The sequence below is a fragment of the Alligator mississippiensis genome, chromosome 1 (genome assembly GCF_030867095.1).
Source record: "Alligator mississippiensis isolate rAllMis1 chromosome 1, rAllMis1, whole genome shotgun sequence".
Lineage (NCBI taxonomy): Eukaryota > Metazoa > Chordata > Crocodylia > Alligatoridae > Alligator > Alligator mississippiensis.
The window spans coordinates 322,700,369-322,718,466 of NC_081824.1; the positions used below are offsets into that span (position 1 = coordinate 322,700,369).

Genomic DNA, 18,098 nt, shown 5'->3' on the forward strand with positions numbered 1-18,098 from the left:
GAGAAGGCCCAGAAGGCTATGTAGATGTGTGAACACAAATCTAGCCATGGATGAAGAGTCATTAGGAGTCATCAAGGGGGAAGGAGAATACAAAAGTAGAGACTTGAAAGTAACAAAGGGTCCTTCCTTCTCTTCCTTTCTGTCCTTCCCCACTCCTCCTCCTTCTCCTCCCTGAGAGGGGTCCCAAGGCCACCATGGACTGAGGGCATACCAGCAGCCCAGCTCATACACCCCACTGGAAGGGGTCTGTGGGCCTTGGCATCCCACCTCCAGAATGCTGACATGCCATGCTGACATCTGACACCTAAGAGACAGCCTCAGAGTGAAGCCTGCATCCTGACCAGATGTACTTTGACTCCAGTGACAGCCCTAGGATTGGTAGACATAGAATTCCTTGATTGCTTGCATTGTTGCTTCTTTTTGGTTATCACTGTGTATCAATACATTTGCCTATTATTGAATGGAAAAGTCGTGGTCAGTTTGAGGGTTGTGCAAGCCTGGAACAAAGGTGTACACACTGGATCCTAAATCCAGTGCCAACCGCTCCAATGTCAACCTCAAAAAGTTATGTGCCAGATAACAGCCCAGCTGGAAAGTAGATGAAACAAGTAAAAGGAAAAAAGCAACCAGGGAGGGAAAAGACACAATAGTGAAGTTAAAGTTTTTTCTAATATGGTCTGGAGCCAGATCAAGTTCCCACTGAAGTCAGTAGGAGAGTTGTCATCACCCATACTAGGAAAAAGATTTAGCCATTCCTAAACAAAACCATCATTGACCATCCTACTTCAATCCAAAATGCAAATATATATATGCAGCTACAAAGCATTCACTTCCACAACCAAAAACTATTACTATATATGCAGCTACAGAGCATTGTGTGAAAGTACAAGTGAACACACACAGCTATGTAGGCAAGTGCCTGTTTTTCATCATACAGGGGTGTAGGTTGTAGCCGTGTGGGTCTAAGGATATGTCAAGGTAGACAAGGTTCTTTGGGTGAATCTGATATTTTTTATTAGACCAGCTAAATAGTTGGAGAACAATTTTTAAGAAAGCTTTCGGGTTCAAAAACCCTTTGTCAGGCTAAGGAAGTTTCAGCAGTTGGTGTGTGCTCTTCCTGGATGGAATGAAAAGTAAAAAAGCCAGAGGCTGTGCTGGTATGCATACGAGACCAAAAAAGCTGTGACATACAGTTAAGCCCTCAGATACCACTGAATTTGCACTGAAGAGAACACCCGGGATTGCCACCTCACCACTCTTAAAAAGGCTCTCATGCAACAAAGACACTCCTCCAGAGAGATAGAGCGCACATTTGAAAGAGCCACCCAGATCCCACGTGAAGAACTGCTGCAGTACAGAAGAACCCCCCCACACAAATCGTACACGGCTGGTTATGACATATCACCCCTCCCTCGAACCCGTATGGAAAATCCTCAAACAATTGCAACCCGTACTAGAAAGAGACCCTATTCTTAAAGAGATCTTCCCAGAGCCACCCATCCTAGCTTTCAAACAAGCACTGAACCTCGCTAACCTCATCACCAGAAGCAAACTTCCTCAGACCCAGAACACACCAAAAGGATCCAGACCGTGCCATGACAAGAAATGCGAAACCTGCCAACACATCTCCACCACCCCCACAATCACTACCCTCCACAACAGAGCATTCCTGGATCTTACAGCTGCGCCTCCAGAAATGTAATATATCTCATCCAATGCACCAAATGCCCTGAGGGAAAATACGTAGGAGAGACCAAAGAGCAACTGCGCACCAGAATGAATGCACACCGGAAATCTAGCAAAGACAGAAATACCCAATTACCTGTGGGGGCACATTTCTCACAAGAAAACCACTCTCTCTCCAATCTCTCAGTCCTGATCCTCAAAGGGAATTTACAAAACACTTCCCAGAGACGAGCCTATGAACTCCACTTCATCAACCTCCTGGATACTAAAAATCATGGACTAAATATAGACATTGGATTTATGACACATAACCTGTCTGACAGCTGACTTCCCAGGTACTTCTCCACTATTCATTTTTGTGACCTGATTGTAGAAGGCAATCAGGTTGGTCTGACAGGACCTGCCCCTAATGAACCCAAGCTGGTTGCCTTTGAGCATCATCCCCCCTGCTGGTCCCTCCCAGATGTGCTCCTGGATAATCTCAAAGAGCTTCCAGGATTGAAATAAGCCTAATGGGCCTATAGTTGCCCGGGTCCTCCCTCCTCCCTTTTTTAAAGATGGGGACCACATTGGCCTTCTTCCAGTCATCCAGCACCTGGCCAGAGCACCATGAGAGCTCGTAAAGTCATGCCAGGGGCCCCGCGATAACCCCTGCAATTACCTCAACACCCTGGGGTGGAGAGCGTCTAGACACATCAACTACTAAAACTTCCTTAGCCTGACAAAGGGTTTTTGAACCCAAAATCTTACATAAAAATTGTTCTCCAACTATTTAGTTGCTCTAATAAAAGACATCAGATTCACCCAAAGAACCTCGTCTGTTTTTCAACATAACACTTTACATTTCAGCTTTCTTTTTATTTGAAAATGACTATGTTCAGACTTTAACATTAAGTGGGCATAAGTAACAGTGCAAATATCTTTATCAATTAACAACTGTCTAGCAGTTTAGAAATCTGGAATATAATTCAGTGGTGAAAATCCCTGATTATACATCACATTGTCTCTTTTAAAGGGAAGAAAACAATCTAGAGGCAAATTAGCACAGTTCAGAGAAAACAGGACACAGCCTGTTCACTGTTGACAGGGCTGGGAGAGCTGATCAGTGGATTTTCTAAGTACACCTGGCACATAAAGCAGTTTACCTCACGAGCAACAAGTTACTGTAGTGGAGAACGGACTAAACATCCTAAGGCAAGGGTCTTAAACCTATTGCCCATGGGCTACTGATCAAATCAAGTCAAATCAGTCCTGAGGCTGCCGCGACTATTGGGGCACATTAGATCAGGGATAGGCAATCCCCAACGCATGTGCTAATTAGTGGCATGCAGACACATTTTTCCCTGGCATGCCAGGAGGTGTACAAAGGAATTGTTTTAAAAAAAAAATTAAGTTGCTGTGGAGCAGCCACAGGTCCCAGCACCATGGCACAAGGGGTGGAGTCAGGAGAGCACAGGCAGAGAGGCTGTCCCCTACTCCTTATGCCCAGGCTGCACCCTCCAGCCCAGCCTGGCCCCTGGAGGGAGCTGGGGGGGGGGGGGGGCTGGGGCCCAGGCAGACGGATGCCCCATACCACCCGGATGGGGGCAGGGGCAGCACTGGGGTGCCGAGCGCTGGAGTTGGGTGCTCGGGGCAGGGTCTGGGCAGCACAGGAAGAAGCAGGTCCAGGGGGATGGGATGTGGGCAGGCCAGCCCAGCCGACCCCTTGGGAAGGTGGGGACTGGGCAGGAAGCGGGGCTGCCCCGGGGCTCCGCAGGCTCAGGGTGCAGCAGGTGGGCAGGCCAGTGGGTGGGGGTGCCCAGTGGCACCTGAGGTGGGGCCCAGCTTGTCCTGGCCCGTGCAGCTCTGTAGGCATGAGGTGCAGCCCCCTTGCACATGTGGGGATACTGCCTGTATGGGGTAGGATGCTGGGCTTGGGGGGCTCCCAGGCATGAGCTCGGGCACCCTGCATGCTGGGCACAGTACAAGTGGGGCAGAGTCACCCCCAGTGCAAGGGCCTGGCCACAGGAGTGCCCTGGGCCACAGATGGTGCTCAGGGCCAAGCCAGCTGGGAGCCTACAGAGTAGCTGCTGCCCTGACCCCAGCCCCTGGAGGGGAGCTGTGGAGGGACAAGGTCAGGGTCTGGGCATGCCAGGCCAGCCACAGTGGCTGTTCCTGAGGGGCTCCGTCCTTGAACCGGATGTGGCTTTGCTCAACTCACACTGTGCCCAGCATGCAAGGAGGCTGAGCTGGGAGCCCCCTCAACCCAGAGTCCTGCCCTGGCCCAGTGGTGTCCCTCCATGGGCAGGGTGGCTGTGCCCCATCCCTGCTGAGCTGTACGGGCTGGGCCCCACCTTGGGTACTGCTGGACACCCCTGCCCACCTGCCCACCATGGTCCAAGCCCATGGAGCCCTGGGGCAGCCCCGCTTGTCACCTGGTCCCCACCTTCCCAAGGGCACAGACAGGCCAGCCTACCTGTGGCACCTCCCCCAACACCTGCTTCTTCCCATGCCACCCAGCCCTGCCCTGAGCACCCAGCCCCAGCGCTCGGCACCCTGATGCTGCCCTTGCCCCAGTGGCCTTCTTCCCAGCCCTGGGCCCAGGCTTCTCCCACTCCAGGACTGTCAGGGAGGCCTGAGTGCCCTGGCCCTGATGGCTGCTGCTGGGGTGTTCCTGCCTCCCTCCACCAGACACTGCCCTGATCCAGTGGGCCCAAGCCACAGCTGGTAGCAGTGGGACATGCTGGCAAGGAGGGACGCACCGTCTTTTCTCTTTTTTTTCCTTTTTTCTCTCTTCTTTGTCTTCCTCTCCTCTTTTTCTCTCTCTCTTTTTCCCAGGTGCTCGCCGGCCGCCCTGACACCGCGTGGCGGCGGCGCCTGGCACGGCCCGGGACCCCGGCGTGGCGCACGCTGTATAAGGTGCCCATCGCCAAGAAGACCGGCGACCTGCAGTGGCGGCTTGTGCACGGCATCCTGGCCACCGGCACCTTTGTGCGTCACCTGGACCCAGTGGCCTCGGCGGCCTGCCCCTTCTGCCCGGGGGTGCTGGACGAGGACATTTTCCACGCGTTCCTCGACTGCCCCCGGCTGCACCCTGTCTTTGCCGCCTTGGGCACACTGCTTCGGGTGCTGGGCCGGGACTTCTCCGAAGACGCCTACGTCCACTCCTTTCCGTACCGGGCGGCCGAGCGGGCCACGGTCAGCCTGGCCAACTTCCTGCTGGGCCAGGCCAAGATGGCCACCCTGAAGAGCCGGCGAAACCAGCTCACCGGCACCGGGATGGTCGACGCCCTGCAGCTCTTCCGCCTGCTGGTGCGGGCCCGCCTCTCGCTCGAGTTTGAGCACGCTGTCCTCCGACAGACGGTGCCCGCCTTTGAGGCATGCTGGGCCCTCGAGGGGGTGCTGTGCCGGGTCGAGGCGGGACACCTGATCCTTGTACTGTGATGCCACTGGCTGCTCAAGCCGCAGAGACGCGTCAAGCGGGCCGAGGCCCTGGACTTTTGCTTGTGCGGGTCGACCCCGGAGGCCTCCATGGGTGTCCCTGCTGGCAAAACTGTAAATACTGTAAATAGTCCTTATGTTCGTTGTGTTGTTTTTTTTTGTCTAGAGTGTACGGGCAGGCCTTGCAGGCCATGAGCCCAGGCCTTGTCCATGAGGCCCAGAGCTTCGGGCGTACTTGTACATGCTCTTTACTGGCTCCGAGTTATCACCCTCCCGGGAATAAAGGTCTCTTAAAAGTCAAAAGTCTCTCTCTCTTTTTTCTTTTCTTTTTCTTTTTCTTTCTTCTTTTTTCTCTCTCCCCTCTTTTTTGTCTCATTTTCTCTTCTCTTTTCTTTGTTTCTTTTTCTTCTCTTTTTTCTTTTCTTTTTTCTTTACCTCTTTTTCTTTCTTTCCTTTTCTCTTTTCTCCTTTTTTCACTTTCTTCTTTCTCTTTCCCCCTCTCTTTTTTCTCTCCTCTTTTGCTCTTCTTTCTCTATTTCTCTTCTTTATTTTCTCTCTGATCACAACATGCTTAACAAAAAAGAATATATAAGAACAAAGTTAGTATATGAAGTTTTATTTATTGTCACCAGGTTTAGAATGTTTAGAAAACCTGGTATTTACTATTAAAAAGCAACATTTATGATTATTAACTATATTAATAAACAATGTGTCCTGCCATGTACCCCCTGCACCAGTTTTGTTTTTCTGGCATGCCAGCACTCCAGGATCTTACAAGGTAGACATTGAGGTTTTTTCAGCATCCTAGCCAAAAATGTTGCTCACCCCTGCTTTAGATACTGTAACAACTCTTCTCCACAGAGGGCTACTGGTATGCCAGGGAATTTGGAGGTGGGGCTGGTAGGGAGTAGGGCCTGCCACAGAATCCCAGACCTCCAGCTTTTTTGGACATACCTGTTGGCAGCAGTGGGTGAGCGAGAGCTGTGCTGACACAGCCCTACTCACCCTGTAGCTGCTTTCCTTGCTGCCACCACTGCTTGTGTTGCCTCTGCCACAGCAAACAGCTACTTCTCCACTACCTCTGCCACTGCTACTCATCGCAGCCACCATTTCTTCCATCACCCCTGGCCCCACTACAGCCACTAGCACTGGGTCTGCATCTAGCTCAAGGCATGGAGTGAGTTTCATGGCCCTGTCCTAGGGACTTTTGTCCAAACAGTGAAAAGTACTCTAGTAACTGTGTCTGGGAATTATTTTTATTTTCCATAGTGTTTGTGTGCACACCTTTTAAGTGCATGTTCTTTTCTGTTTCCATGTATGGGCAGTTACTTGTGAACACCCTCCCACTCCTCCCCATAAATATGAATATATTACAGTATACCGAGGCAGCACCCTGGTGAGATCTGGGGGCTAACAACTTGAGCAGCACTGCAGGCAGAAACTCTGCTACCATGACCAGAGCCATGGCTCTGGTCAAAGTGGCTGGGCTTCTGGTAGCAGCCAATGTGCCAACAGCACTGTGGTCAGAGGCTCTACCACTGTGTCTAGAACCAGGGTTCTGGCCATTGTGGTGGGGCTTCCCATAAGGGCAGCTAGTGCTCCAGTGATAGGCTGGCACTAGCAACCCAAGTGGCACTGCAGATTCTCACAGCAGCATCCCGGGCCACAACCAGGGCACTAGCAGCTCCAACAGCACTGTGGGCAAATCCCACTATAGCTAGAAGCAGGAATCTGGAGAGGTGGTGGGGCTTCCTAGGATGGTAGCCAGCACTCCAGTGACTGCCAGGAGTACAGGGAGCTCCAGCAACACAGTCAGAAGCTGTTGTACTGTAGACAGAGCCCTTGGAGCCAGGTCTTTTGCCCTGGCTTTGTCCATGACACCAGGGCTTCTTCCCTTAGCATTGTTCAGTGTTGTTCTCCTCAGGGTGCTGGCTACTACTGCAGGAAGACCTATCACTGCAGCCAGAGCCAAGGCAAAAGTCCATGGGCTGGATGACCTGGGTCAGTGGGCTGGATATTTGGTTAGAACAACATAGTGGAACAACATTCTTTAAGGATGGATGAGCTAGATGTAGTTATCCTGCTCCGGATCAGGGGATTGACTAGAATGATTTCTTTAGGTTCCTGCCAGCCCAATGGGTGCTTGTCGATGCGCTGTGAGGCTGCTCTGATGCACTGCAGTTACCAGTGTGTGATAATTACCGTGCTTCAGCCAGCTTCCTTGTTGTGTATCAATGTCCCTGTACTTCAAAGTGGTGGTGGAGGAGCTTGAAGTAAAGTTCATTGCCCATGACACCATTTTGAAGCATGGGAATGCTGATACGTGAGATGCTGCAGTTCCTTAATTAAAGTGGCTCTTAGAGCCACTCTGTTTAAAACCTCCCCCCACCTCTGGAACTGTAAAAGTGTCTTATATGTCTATGATTTCTATTATTACTTGTTTGGCTGGAGTGCCCACTATGTGCTAAGCATTTCTCAGATAGAAAGTTCAGGTTCCAGCCCCAACAGTTTACCATCCCAAATCCCAACCTTTTACTTGCACCATTGTAAACTGGCTGCTTTTGGTTTCTGTGGGGACCTGCTGAGCTCAGGGATGCAACATCTGAGATATCATTATGGGACTAGGGCCTGAAAGAGACTTTTCAGTCTAAAAGAGCTTAAAGAATAGCTCTGGGTCTCTGATGGTTCTCTAATTACCCAACCCAGCTCACCAATGGAGCTTGAGTTTAGCCTGACCCTTCATCTCCTTAATCTGACTCCTGATTCGATCTCTTGGATATGTGACCCTGCTGGTCTTTGACTCCATACACTGCCCAACCCTCTGGATCTCTTACTTTGCTCCTCAGATGGATCTCCTGGCTTCTGGCTTCCTGGTTTCCCTACACTCAGTCTCTGCACACTATTTCTGATCTTGGTTGCTTTTGTATACCCTGGGTGACTCTTAGACCTGGCCACCCACAACCTGGCATGACAGAATATAGGCATTGTTCCAAACAAGGGAGCAAGGCCTAAATAACTGAGGAGTCTACGTCTCATATTCAAAAGAGAGTCGTGCAATTATTAGCCTCTGTCCAATGTATTTTCAAGAATAGTTAGGCTCCTAAGAACCAGATTTTCAAAGATATTTAGGTCTCTAAAGATGCCAAATGAAATTTATAAAACACATAAGCAGGTGAATTTCTCAATTCCTATTAAATTTATTAAAAATTAGGTGCCTAACTTTCCAAGATGTTTTTGAAAACCCACCACATGCTTCTCTGCACCATTAGGTGTCGAAATACCTCTGCAAATCTCATCCCAAGTGCCTAAATCACTTTGAAAATGGGACCTGGGCTCCAAAGTCATTGAAGCCCTGACTTGAAAGGATTAACAGCTACACTTAAATACTTAAAAAAAAAAGTATTTTTACTTTTTACCAGATCAAGCAGGTGCATCTCACCAGTGGAGTTTCCCAGTGAAATAAGATACATAGTAAAATTCATCCAGCTAATTTTCTGAATGTTTCCATAGATTGCTGTCAGTCTGTTAAAGGATTCATACGTTTTGGGTTTTCACAGACCCTGTTAGTCTATAGATAATGATCAGCTATATCACTGATAGCACACTGGGGAAATATTAACTAAAAGTAAAAGCCTTTTATAAGAAGGTCATAAAATGCTACTAGTAATTATGTTTCTTCAAAGTTAATCATTGACTTTTGTTTATTTGAGTTTTTATTTTTCTTTCTTTTCTGTCCTCCCCCAGCTGAAAACTATAAAAAAGTCCAGCAAATTGGGTTCTTCCCTTTTAAGTGGTGCAAACTTACGCATAAAGGTGGATGGGATAGTAGTTAATTAAAACAGTTGCTTCAGGAAACCATTGGGAGACTCTTGGCTCGGGAGGAACTATGTTGGGCTACATTTGGGTTTTTTGTGGTCTGTTTGCAGTTGCTGTGCCACAGAATGTGACAACCTTTTTGAATCAATTCAATCAGAATGCAGAAGGCCTGTATTATGAAAGTTCACTTGCTTCATGGGCCTACAACACCAACATTACAGAAGAGAATGCCAAGAAGATGGTAAGTACTCAGGACTGTCTGTGAATATCACTAGTATTTCAGAAACTAAATAGATATATTCATAGTTTAGTTTATTACTGTACATAAATCAGAATTGTTAATAGGAGAAGGAACTGTGCCTTTCTGAAGATTGGTTCAATTCTGGATTCTAGGTCAGTGGTTACTGAGCGGTAGATTAACAAAGAGCATTTAGGTTTAAGGTAACAATACCTAACCGTTAGGCATCCTGCCATCTATTGGAATGTGCAGTGCCAAGCTAGCCACCCAGCAACAGCATATGATCAGGGGATATCCAGGGCTGCCAGGAGAGGTGACACCAGAAGAGAGCCTGTGGGGGCTTCACCTTCCCATCCTCCCCTATATCCTGCACCTCCCCTTCAGTGGTAGTACACAGTGTTGAAGATGAAGATGAAGATTCACTATTGCAGCCGAAAAAGGAGTACTAAAGGAACACCACCATCCTGCCACACCACACTTCCATCTGTAGGAGCCCAGGGCACAGAAATAGCCAGTGATGTCTCTACCACACAATGCATCAGAAAAAGTTGGCACCTAGGAATGGGATTTGTGAAAGCAGGCACTCTAAGAAACTTAAACCAGCCAGTCTGAGTAGGGTGTCACTTGTCTATCACAGAGACTTAAGAGCCTAGATCTAGGTGACAGTGTGGTTCTACTCAGAAGTTACAGCCAAGACCCTCTCCTGGAGTTACTTGTCTACACAACACTTCAGTACTGGTGTACTTCATCTTACTTTTCTAAAGTCTATATGCTGCATCTGGAGGAGGCTGTTATCTTGGAGAAGCCACCACAGTAAGAGTTATTAGACTCTTTACCACTAGCTGGTGGGCAAGAACTCAATAGCCTATTTGCACAAGCAATTGGCTACCCCAGAATAACTGAAGACACACAACACCCACACCCAGGCGATGTACCATGGTGTATTTTGACTGCGTCTTTTTCATGGGGCAACTTTATATTGGATTCAGATAAATTAGAGTGATGTAGGCATGCATTTATTTGTTTATTAGCTGGGTTCTACTGCAGGGAAACTTATAGTCCTTATAAAACCTGTAGGCTGCCAGGACCCTTCCCCTTTCTAGTTTGGGTGGCTGTGCAGTGCCTGCTCAGTGTCCCTGCCCTACCCCAGTCTGGGTTCAACTGAGACTAGCTGTATCCACTCCCTGGAAGCATGTTTTGTGTTCAGTCCCTACACCATCTAGGCTAAGTACAGATAGTTAAAAAGTCCGAGGCTGAATCGATTCAGTCTTTGCAGGTTAGTTGAAGATGCAGAGATTAAACTGAGAAACAACTAGACAGACATTCACTTTTGATTCAGGAAATGCAGCCACATTCCTGCAGTGGCTCAGGCCAGAAACCAGGGGGCACTAGAGCACAGCTCTCTGACATGTAGCCAGCATGGGTTGTATGTCACTTTCTCTTCCTGCTGCTCTCAAGATCTCTGCAATCTGTAGTCCACAATCACAAAAGCAGGACTCTGCAAGGTTGCTCATCATTTCCTGTTCCTGTTTCCAGGTGCCTCTGGGATTTGTAATTCACGGTTGTAGCCAGCAGTATGTTTTTAGCAGGACAGGGCAGAAGGGAAATTTAACCCCCCTCCCTGCCCCCAAACCACAGACAGGGTTTGCTTTGGGGGTAGGGGGCAGGGGACAGGTAGGCACAGTCCCTGCCTCTCTCCTCCTCCCCCCAAACCCTCTGCTGGAGCAGCCTAACTCAGGGCTGGAAAACATGCTGGGATGCTGGGAGACTGTAATTTCACTTGAACCGGGAAGGGATCTGAGACAGAAGATTCATAAACTGGTTTAACCCAAATCAGTTAGGTCTGATACTACATTCAACCAGGTTTATCTTAAACCAATTTCAGACATTTTGAAACTGATGTATGTGCATTGGACTTCTGTTCTGCTACAGGTTTAAACCAATTTCTGATTACTTCAACCAGTTTATGTGTAACTTCTGTCCCTATCCCTAATGTCTTTCTTGTACAAACACAGCCATCAACACAGCCAGAAAGGGTACCACTCTCCCTTTTGCCCCAAGAGATTCCAGCACTTACCAGAGATGTGGAAACCTGGGGTTCAAATCTCACCTCTGGCTGAAAGATTTCCCACTTCCCCTGAGAATGCTTAACCCAATTAAGTTCACAGGGCTTTCTGGCTTGGGACACATTCAATTTCTCTTGTTTAATCTATTCAGCCTTGTATGGCATAATTAAACATTTATTGTGCCCAAGTTATCATCTGAGACTGTAAAAAGTAGCTTGGGCATTAGCTTGGGAGGTGCAAGAGTCAACTTCCAGTTACTGTTCCTGTGCATACTTGTTTTTTAGAACAAATTTTGTAAACTCTGTCTGGGCTTAAGTTTGAAAGCGGTGCCAAGCTGCTCAGTACTATCAAGACTCCAGTAACTCTGTGAATGCCAAGTGGTAGAAATTTAGACACCTACCAGGCTTCATTGGTGGAAACTGAGGAGTTTAGAGAACTTAGTGCAGGATTAGATAGGAACTGTGAATGTCTACATTTTGGACTTAGACATACACAGGGAAATCTAAATCTGAATCCTCTTTCATCATCATTTTGTAGCTTATCAGAAATGACTTGATGGCCTAAAATTACATCAGGGTGGATGGGAGTTCCCACCAAGAAGCAATATCCCCATTCCCATAAATTAGCACTCCTAGGACAGAAACAGGCATTGCCAAAACAAAGTGGATCACCCGGGGCAAAGCTCATCCACTTCATTGGGTGACAGACATATGTTGCCCCTTGTTCCACACTGGGCAGGGGCCTGATGTGGGACAAGGAGTCAGATACTACCCTTGCCAGGGGATTCCCTTCCTCCCTCACTGCCCCTCACTTCCTTGTTGACACACCTGTGTTGATGTGTCCTTCCACATGAAGCATGGGTTGGTGCAAGTCCTGACAAGGAGGCATGGGATGGCATGGTAGCCAAGAAATTCCTGGTGCCCTGTACTTCCACACTGGTACCCACACCAGTCCTTCACTGATTCATCATTCATCTGGAGGGATGCAGGCATGGAGCAGCATGGAAGGCAGGGATTCCCAGGCTCCCATGCCTCTGTATCACTCTGAACATGTGCCTCTGCATGAAGCATGTAACTTCCCCAGCTCCTGCACTGCCCTGTACCTCCCAGGGGCCCACGGCTCCCTGCTTAAGAAGACATGCCCTGGATATCCCAGGAATGCATCTTCATAAGTGGAGCACCTCTGGCTTTTCCCACATAACCCGGTCTTTCCCTGCTTAAGGAGATGTGCCTGGGAGATCCTAGGGGTGCATTTCTGTAAGTGGGGAAACCTTAGGTGCCACAAGATTCCCCCAAAGACTCCAGAGACTTGAGGGGCCTGATCCTGTCTGGGAATTTTAGGGATGTGGAGGATCAGGCCCTCCAAGCCTCTGGTGCACCTACCCAGGGTGGCTGGAGAACACAGGCAGCTCCAGCTACTCATGCTCTCCTGGCATCAGGCAAACAGAGATGCATTAAAGAGTAACACTCTATTACCACCTTTGTCACAGTCACACACACTGGGCATTTGTGACATGACAAGAGGTATGGACATCTGTTTGCTTGGCCTTTGTACTGCCATAAACATTTTTATGGTGGAACAAACACTAGGAAAGGCAATGTCTGTTTCCACTCCTAGATATCAACAGTAGACTAGTGAGAAGAATTGTTCTCTGAGAAAATTTAAGTATTGATGCAAATTTCCAGACTGCCAAATCGTAGCATCATGACTGGAAGTCAGTGGTATATATCCACAAGAATGATGCTAACAGTTATGGCTGTGTTATTTTAACTATAAAATTCATTTTAGCTTTCAACCTGTAGCTATACAGTACAATCGTTTGGTTCTAGGTAGTCATTGCATTTTGTAACAGCTATCAACTATAGACTGATTTATTAAATGATTCTTCATGGCTGCAGCTGCATTGAAAAACATCCTGTAACCTTGGAGACTTGAAAACCTAACAGAAAATACTGTGATTTTTGTGGCTGTTTTTCTTTTTTTATCCAAGGTTACAGATTAAAAATAAACACATTTTAGTGCAATGAGGATGTAGTCTAAGCTTCATAGTCTCAAAAACTACAAGCCAGAATCACTGCACCCTGTGGAAGCTTCCAGCTTAATTAAAACATGGATACCTTTCTTATTTAAAGTGTGCATGTCGATTGTCAGGAGAAATGCAAACGGTTAATCATTGTCTTTCTGTAAAGTTGTTCCCAGGCATCCTCATCTAAGGAAAATATTATAACATTTCCAAATGCATAAAGTCAGACTCCATCTAGCAGCTCTCATCAGGAGCAGCATGATAATAAAGAATGCGCTGTGGTTTCAACAATGAGACCAGTCACCACAGTACTCAGATGCTTTTCTCTAGTGTATAGAATATTCTGATAACTAGGGATCCTGGTTTTCTGTTTAAAAATTGCAAATTCTCTAATAAAAATTGCAAATTCTCTGATAAAAGCCCCCAAATCAGTGATGAAATACCATTATATATATATAGGTATCAATTGAATAGTGTTTTATTGATAAAGTTACAATTTTAAAGCAATTTGGAAGTTTACCAGTGCTTCGATCACTATAATGAAATAAATTCTAAATACCTATATATTTTGGTATTTAATTTTGGGTTTCTTATCATGGAAAATCAGAGCTCCCTCTGCCCCCTTTGCTCAACAGAACTCAAGTCCAGGCCCCCACTCGTAAGCCACAGCCCAACAGCCCCACGGGTGCCCCTCACTCCCCAACCACAGCCCCCTGACCCTGCTGGTGACCCTTTATCTCTGCCCACAGCACCCTGCCCCTCCCCCCTAGCTCTGCTAGAGGGTTCCCCCAGCTGCCAGGGCTATGGGAACAAGGACTCAGGTCCGTAGTCTCTTGCCCCCAGCAGCAGACCCGAGCCCCAGCTGCCACCTGCAGGAGGCAGGAGCAGCTGTGGTGGAGCAGTGCACAAAGCATGGAGCCCAGGTCCCCTTCCCTCGCTGGCAGCACAGCAGGAGTGGAGCCCATGGGGGGGTGGGCTGCTTGCTGTGGGCTCTGGCTCCTCACCCTGCTGCCCTCCCTGTAGGGCCTCTGTGGTCCAGTGGGTGAGACCCAACATGGCAGGGCAGAGAGGGGCCAGCTTCCTTTCCTGGCCCTGCTCTGCGCTGACACTGAGGAAACCAAGCATGCCTCACCTATGCTGTAATCACCCATACCCACAGACATACTCTAAACACAGTAGTGCATCAGTAGAACATCTCTGGGCTCATCCCCAGAAGCTACAGTCAAGCACCTTGGAGACTGGGGGCTTGAAAGAAAGTGTGGAGAGACATGTCCAGAGCTTCTAGGTCTGGTGCATGCCTGAGGCAGATGTTGGGGGAGTGAGTAGGGCCTTCCTGAGCCCCTGGGACCACCACCCTTGTGCTGTAGACAGTTCTTAAAAGCTGCAACTTGTCTCACTCATGGTTGAAGAGTCACCTGCTGTGTCATGTCTCATATGCAAGGGACTACGTGCACTGCTGGAAGAAATGTGCGCCGCCCTTTGTAAGCAGCAGCGCAGTGCATTGAGCTTGCTATAGTAGGAGTGAGGGACAGAATTCTGTTACCATTTGTGCACCTAAATGGCCTTTTCCAGCCACACAAATGGTCTTTCTGACCCTTCAGCATGGGTAGCAATATTATTACCTATGCAGTGTGAACATATAAGTGTATGTGTATATACTGAGTGCACTCAGCAGGTCCAGGGTTCAGCCTGGACCTTCACAAGCTGGCTGAGCAGCTATGTGGCTCTGCACACAGAGGTCACTAAATTGTAGCTGGCAAGAGCCCATGACTCTAGAGCACCCAGAGCAGCAGCCATGCACAAGGCAGTGGCTCGGTTGGCAGTGCAGCTGCTCCTATTTTTGTGCCCCCCCCAAGGGTCCCCAATCACACCCCCTTTATAATGTTACTGCTAGCTAGAGATAATGTTTTAGTCCTAATAGCTGAGTGGTTAGGGCTCCCTCACACCCAGAAGAGGCTTGAACTTGTATCTCTATGACTTTTTACCACAGCTGGGCCCATGGACAGCCAGGAGCAGAAAATATATGGGACCAGGGGGGAAAGAACAAGATAGAGGCTCAGTGGGCATGTCTACATTTGTGGCAGACTGCACAGTTGTTACTGTGCAGTCCAGTCATTGCACAGTTATTTTTAGCTGCTACTGTGCCGTAGCAATGACCTACAGCGCAGTAGCTGGGTGCCACAACAACATAGCGTCTCATGTAGATGCACCCAGCGAGATGGTTTCAGCTCTATAAGGGAGTAGGCTCTAAGTTCAGCTTGGACCCTTACCTCTCCATCCATTAACTATTGAATGCAAAGTGTGGGAATTCAACTTCAAAAGGATTATTTCTCCATTGTGTGATTAATGGCACAAATGCACTGGAAGGCATCCTGCAAAGTGTTTACATCTAATTTAATACAATAGCCAGTGCATAAGTTAAACTAACAGGAGGAAAAGAGGTCAGTGATAAGCGTGCATGGTAGCATAAATCATCTATGAGTTCAGCTCAGCCATTCTGAATCAAATAGAAGCTGTTTTTGGTGCAGAGATATTGGATGTTTTATTTATGCTTTGAAATAAAAATAACAATCTATATAGTTGTAAAAGAATAGACTCAATGTGTTTTGAAAATTTTACACAGTACAGGATAAGTATTATTAACATTACTGAGAGAATGAGGAAAATCCACAAAATTAATTCTTCATGGAAAGAATGTTTTCTCTCCAGAAACATTGTCTTGCCAGATTTCTTACAAGTGAGTAACATATTTAAATTAATCTGTTTTAGAATGAAGCAGATGCCAGATGGTCTGAGTTTTATGATGAAGCATCTAACAATGCCAGTAAGTACACAATAGTTGAGAATATGAATATGGATCCTCTTATCAGACTCCAGCTTCAGTCTCTTCAAGACAAAGGATCATCAGCATTACCAGCAGCAAAATACCAAAGAGTAAGTTGATAAATGTGTATAGACTGCACAAAGAATTACACTGCATTCCAAAATGCCTCTGGCAGTGATAAAGCACGTTATTCCTGTTCTTTGTTTATCATATTAACATACTGAACCACCATGTTGCTGTCAAGGATATCACACCTTTCAACTAGCTAATAATAGGAACCTAGGACTGTGAGGGACCCCCTGGGTCATTGTGCTGTCTTCACCCCTATTAGTGCAGGCAACCATGTCATTAATCCATTTTATAAATTTACCAAGTCATGATGTACCTATGATCTTACAGTATATGTATACTGATTGTTTCATTACATATGCTCCTCAAGTAGCCTAACCCTGCAGCCTGCTATTTGTTCAGTTACATAATGCACCTATAACTTTTATTTATGTCATATATCTCTTATTTATGTCAGAGGATACTCAGTGGAACTATTTATGTCACAGGATATTCAATGAAACTATTTACATGAGGAAAATTATACACATTCTTTTGTGCTTTTCAGTATTGGGCTCTAGGGGAATAAACAGAAATATAAGGACAAAGGGACAGCCATGAAAGTAAAAGATGATAAATTCAAAGGAAATACCTTTTATTGCATGATGCACAGGTAGCCTGTGGAACGCACTGTCATGGGAAGCTGAGTTCAAGAATATAGCAAGATTCAAAAGGGTATAGACATTTATGTGGATCAGAAGAATATTGGGAATTATAAGACTTGATTACAAAAATTCAAAAGAAATATTGAATGAAACGGTTCAAGGTGTAAACCTGTCAAAGTAATAGAGAAAATTTATACTAAAGAAGGTTTAACACTGAAGTAGATTATTTTACATCTGCTTATTACAGAGTTCTTATACTTTCCTCTGATGCAACTAGTGCTGGGCATTGTATATAAGCCAGTATAAGCAGATCAACACAGTAGGCTTTGCAGAACTTAAAGAATACAGATAACAATCAGGCTGTCTGCACCAAAAGGACCTTTTGTCCCCTCATTCAAAATTATGTATTATATGCTTACCTAGAAACCTCCTGTGTGGACCCCAAAATATAACTTATTGCTACTACTGCTGCTGATGCTACCACTACAAATAGTCTTGTAGGACAGTGATAGTCTGGCCAATCCATAACTCTTTTGGATTTTAAGGACATGTAATGATCCTTAATACCCACTCCAAGATATTGCATTATTTGTCTTGTCCTGTTAGCAAAGCATTTAAGCATACGCTTAAAATAACCTCTTCTTAGCAAAGTGCTTACATACATGTTTAATAGGGCTGTGCAAAGTTATGGGTGCTGATTCGATTCAGGGGAGATACAGCTCGATCCAGTGGCTGAATCTTCAAATCCAAATTGAATCAAGGGACCAATAAAAGGTCTGAATCAATTTGAAGCTCTCCGAATCTTTGGAAAAGATTCAGAGAGCTTCGATGATTTGGGCAATCCCCACCCACTGCAGCAGGAAGCTGGAGCAGGACTTGGAACTGGTAAATAGGGGGTGGGGGAGGGGACCATGGGGGGACTCCTGCCAGGCCCCATCCCTTGCCCACTCCCCCATCTCCCCCCCATGGCTGCCTTGCCTGCCCCAGCTCCAGGTGCTTTAATAAAAGCCCAGACTCACCAGGTGCTGCTGGGCTGGGGGGTGACCCCTGCTGCCCCCCACACTGCATGGGGAGCTCTGCCATGGGCCCCCAACCCTTCCCACTCCCCTCAGCACCCCCCCCCCCCATGGCTGCTCTGCCTGCCCCAGCCCTTTAAGAAAAACACCTGAAAAAAACCCTCACCAGCTCCTGCAGTGGCCTTGGGACTTGTGGGGGGGCTCGTGGAAGAGCCCCCATGCAGCGCAGGGAACCAGGGGGCAGTGGGGATTGCCCCCACCAGGCAGGAACAAGTGAGTACGGGGTTTTTTTTTCT

At 47.2% G+C, this 18,098-nt stretch overlaps 1 protein-coding gene across 1 annotated transcript in view; it reads left to right on the forward strand.

Moving 5' to 3' along the window:
- The first annotated feature begins 8,893 nt into the window (after positions 1–8,893).
- Positions 8,894–18,098, forward strand: part of ACE2 (angiotensin converting enzyme 2) — a 37,091-nt gene continuing 27,886 nt past the window's right edge. The window contains exons 1-2 of the mRNA XM_019495142.2: positions 8,894–9,163; positions 16,019–16,183. Coding sequence (XP_019350687.1) covers positions 8,993–9,163; positions 16,019–16,183 — 336 coding nt within the window. The 5' untranslated portion in view covers positions 8,894–8,992. The remainder of the gene's footprint in view (positions 9,164–16,018; positions 16,184–18,098) is intronic.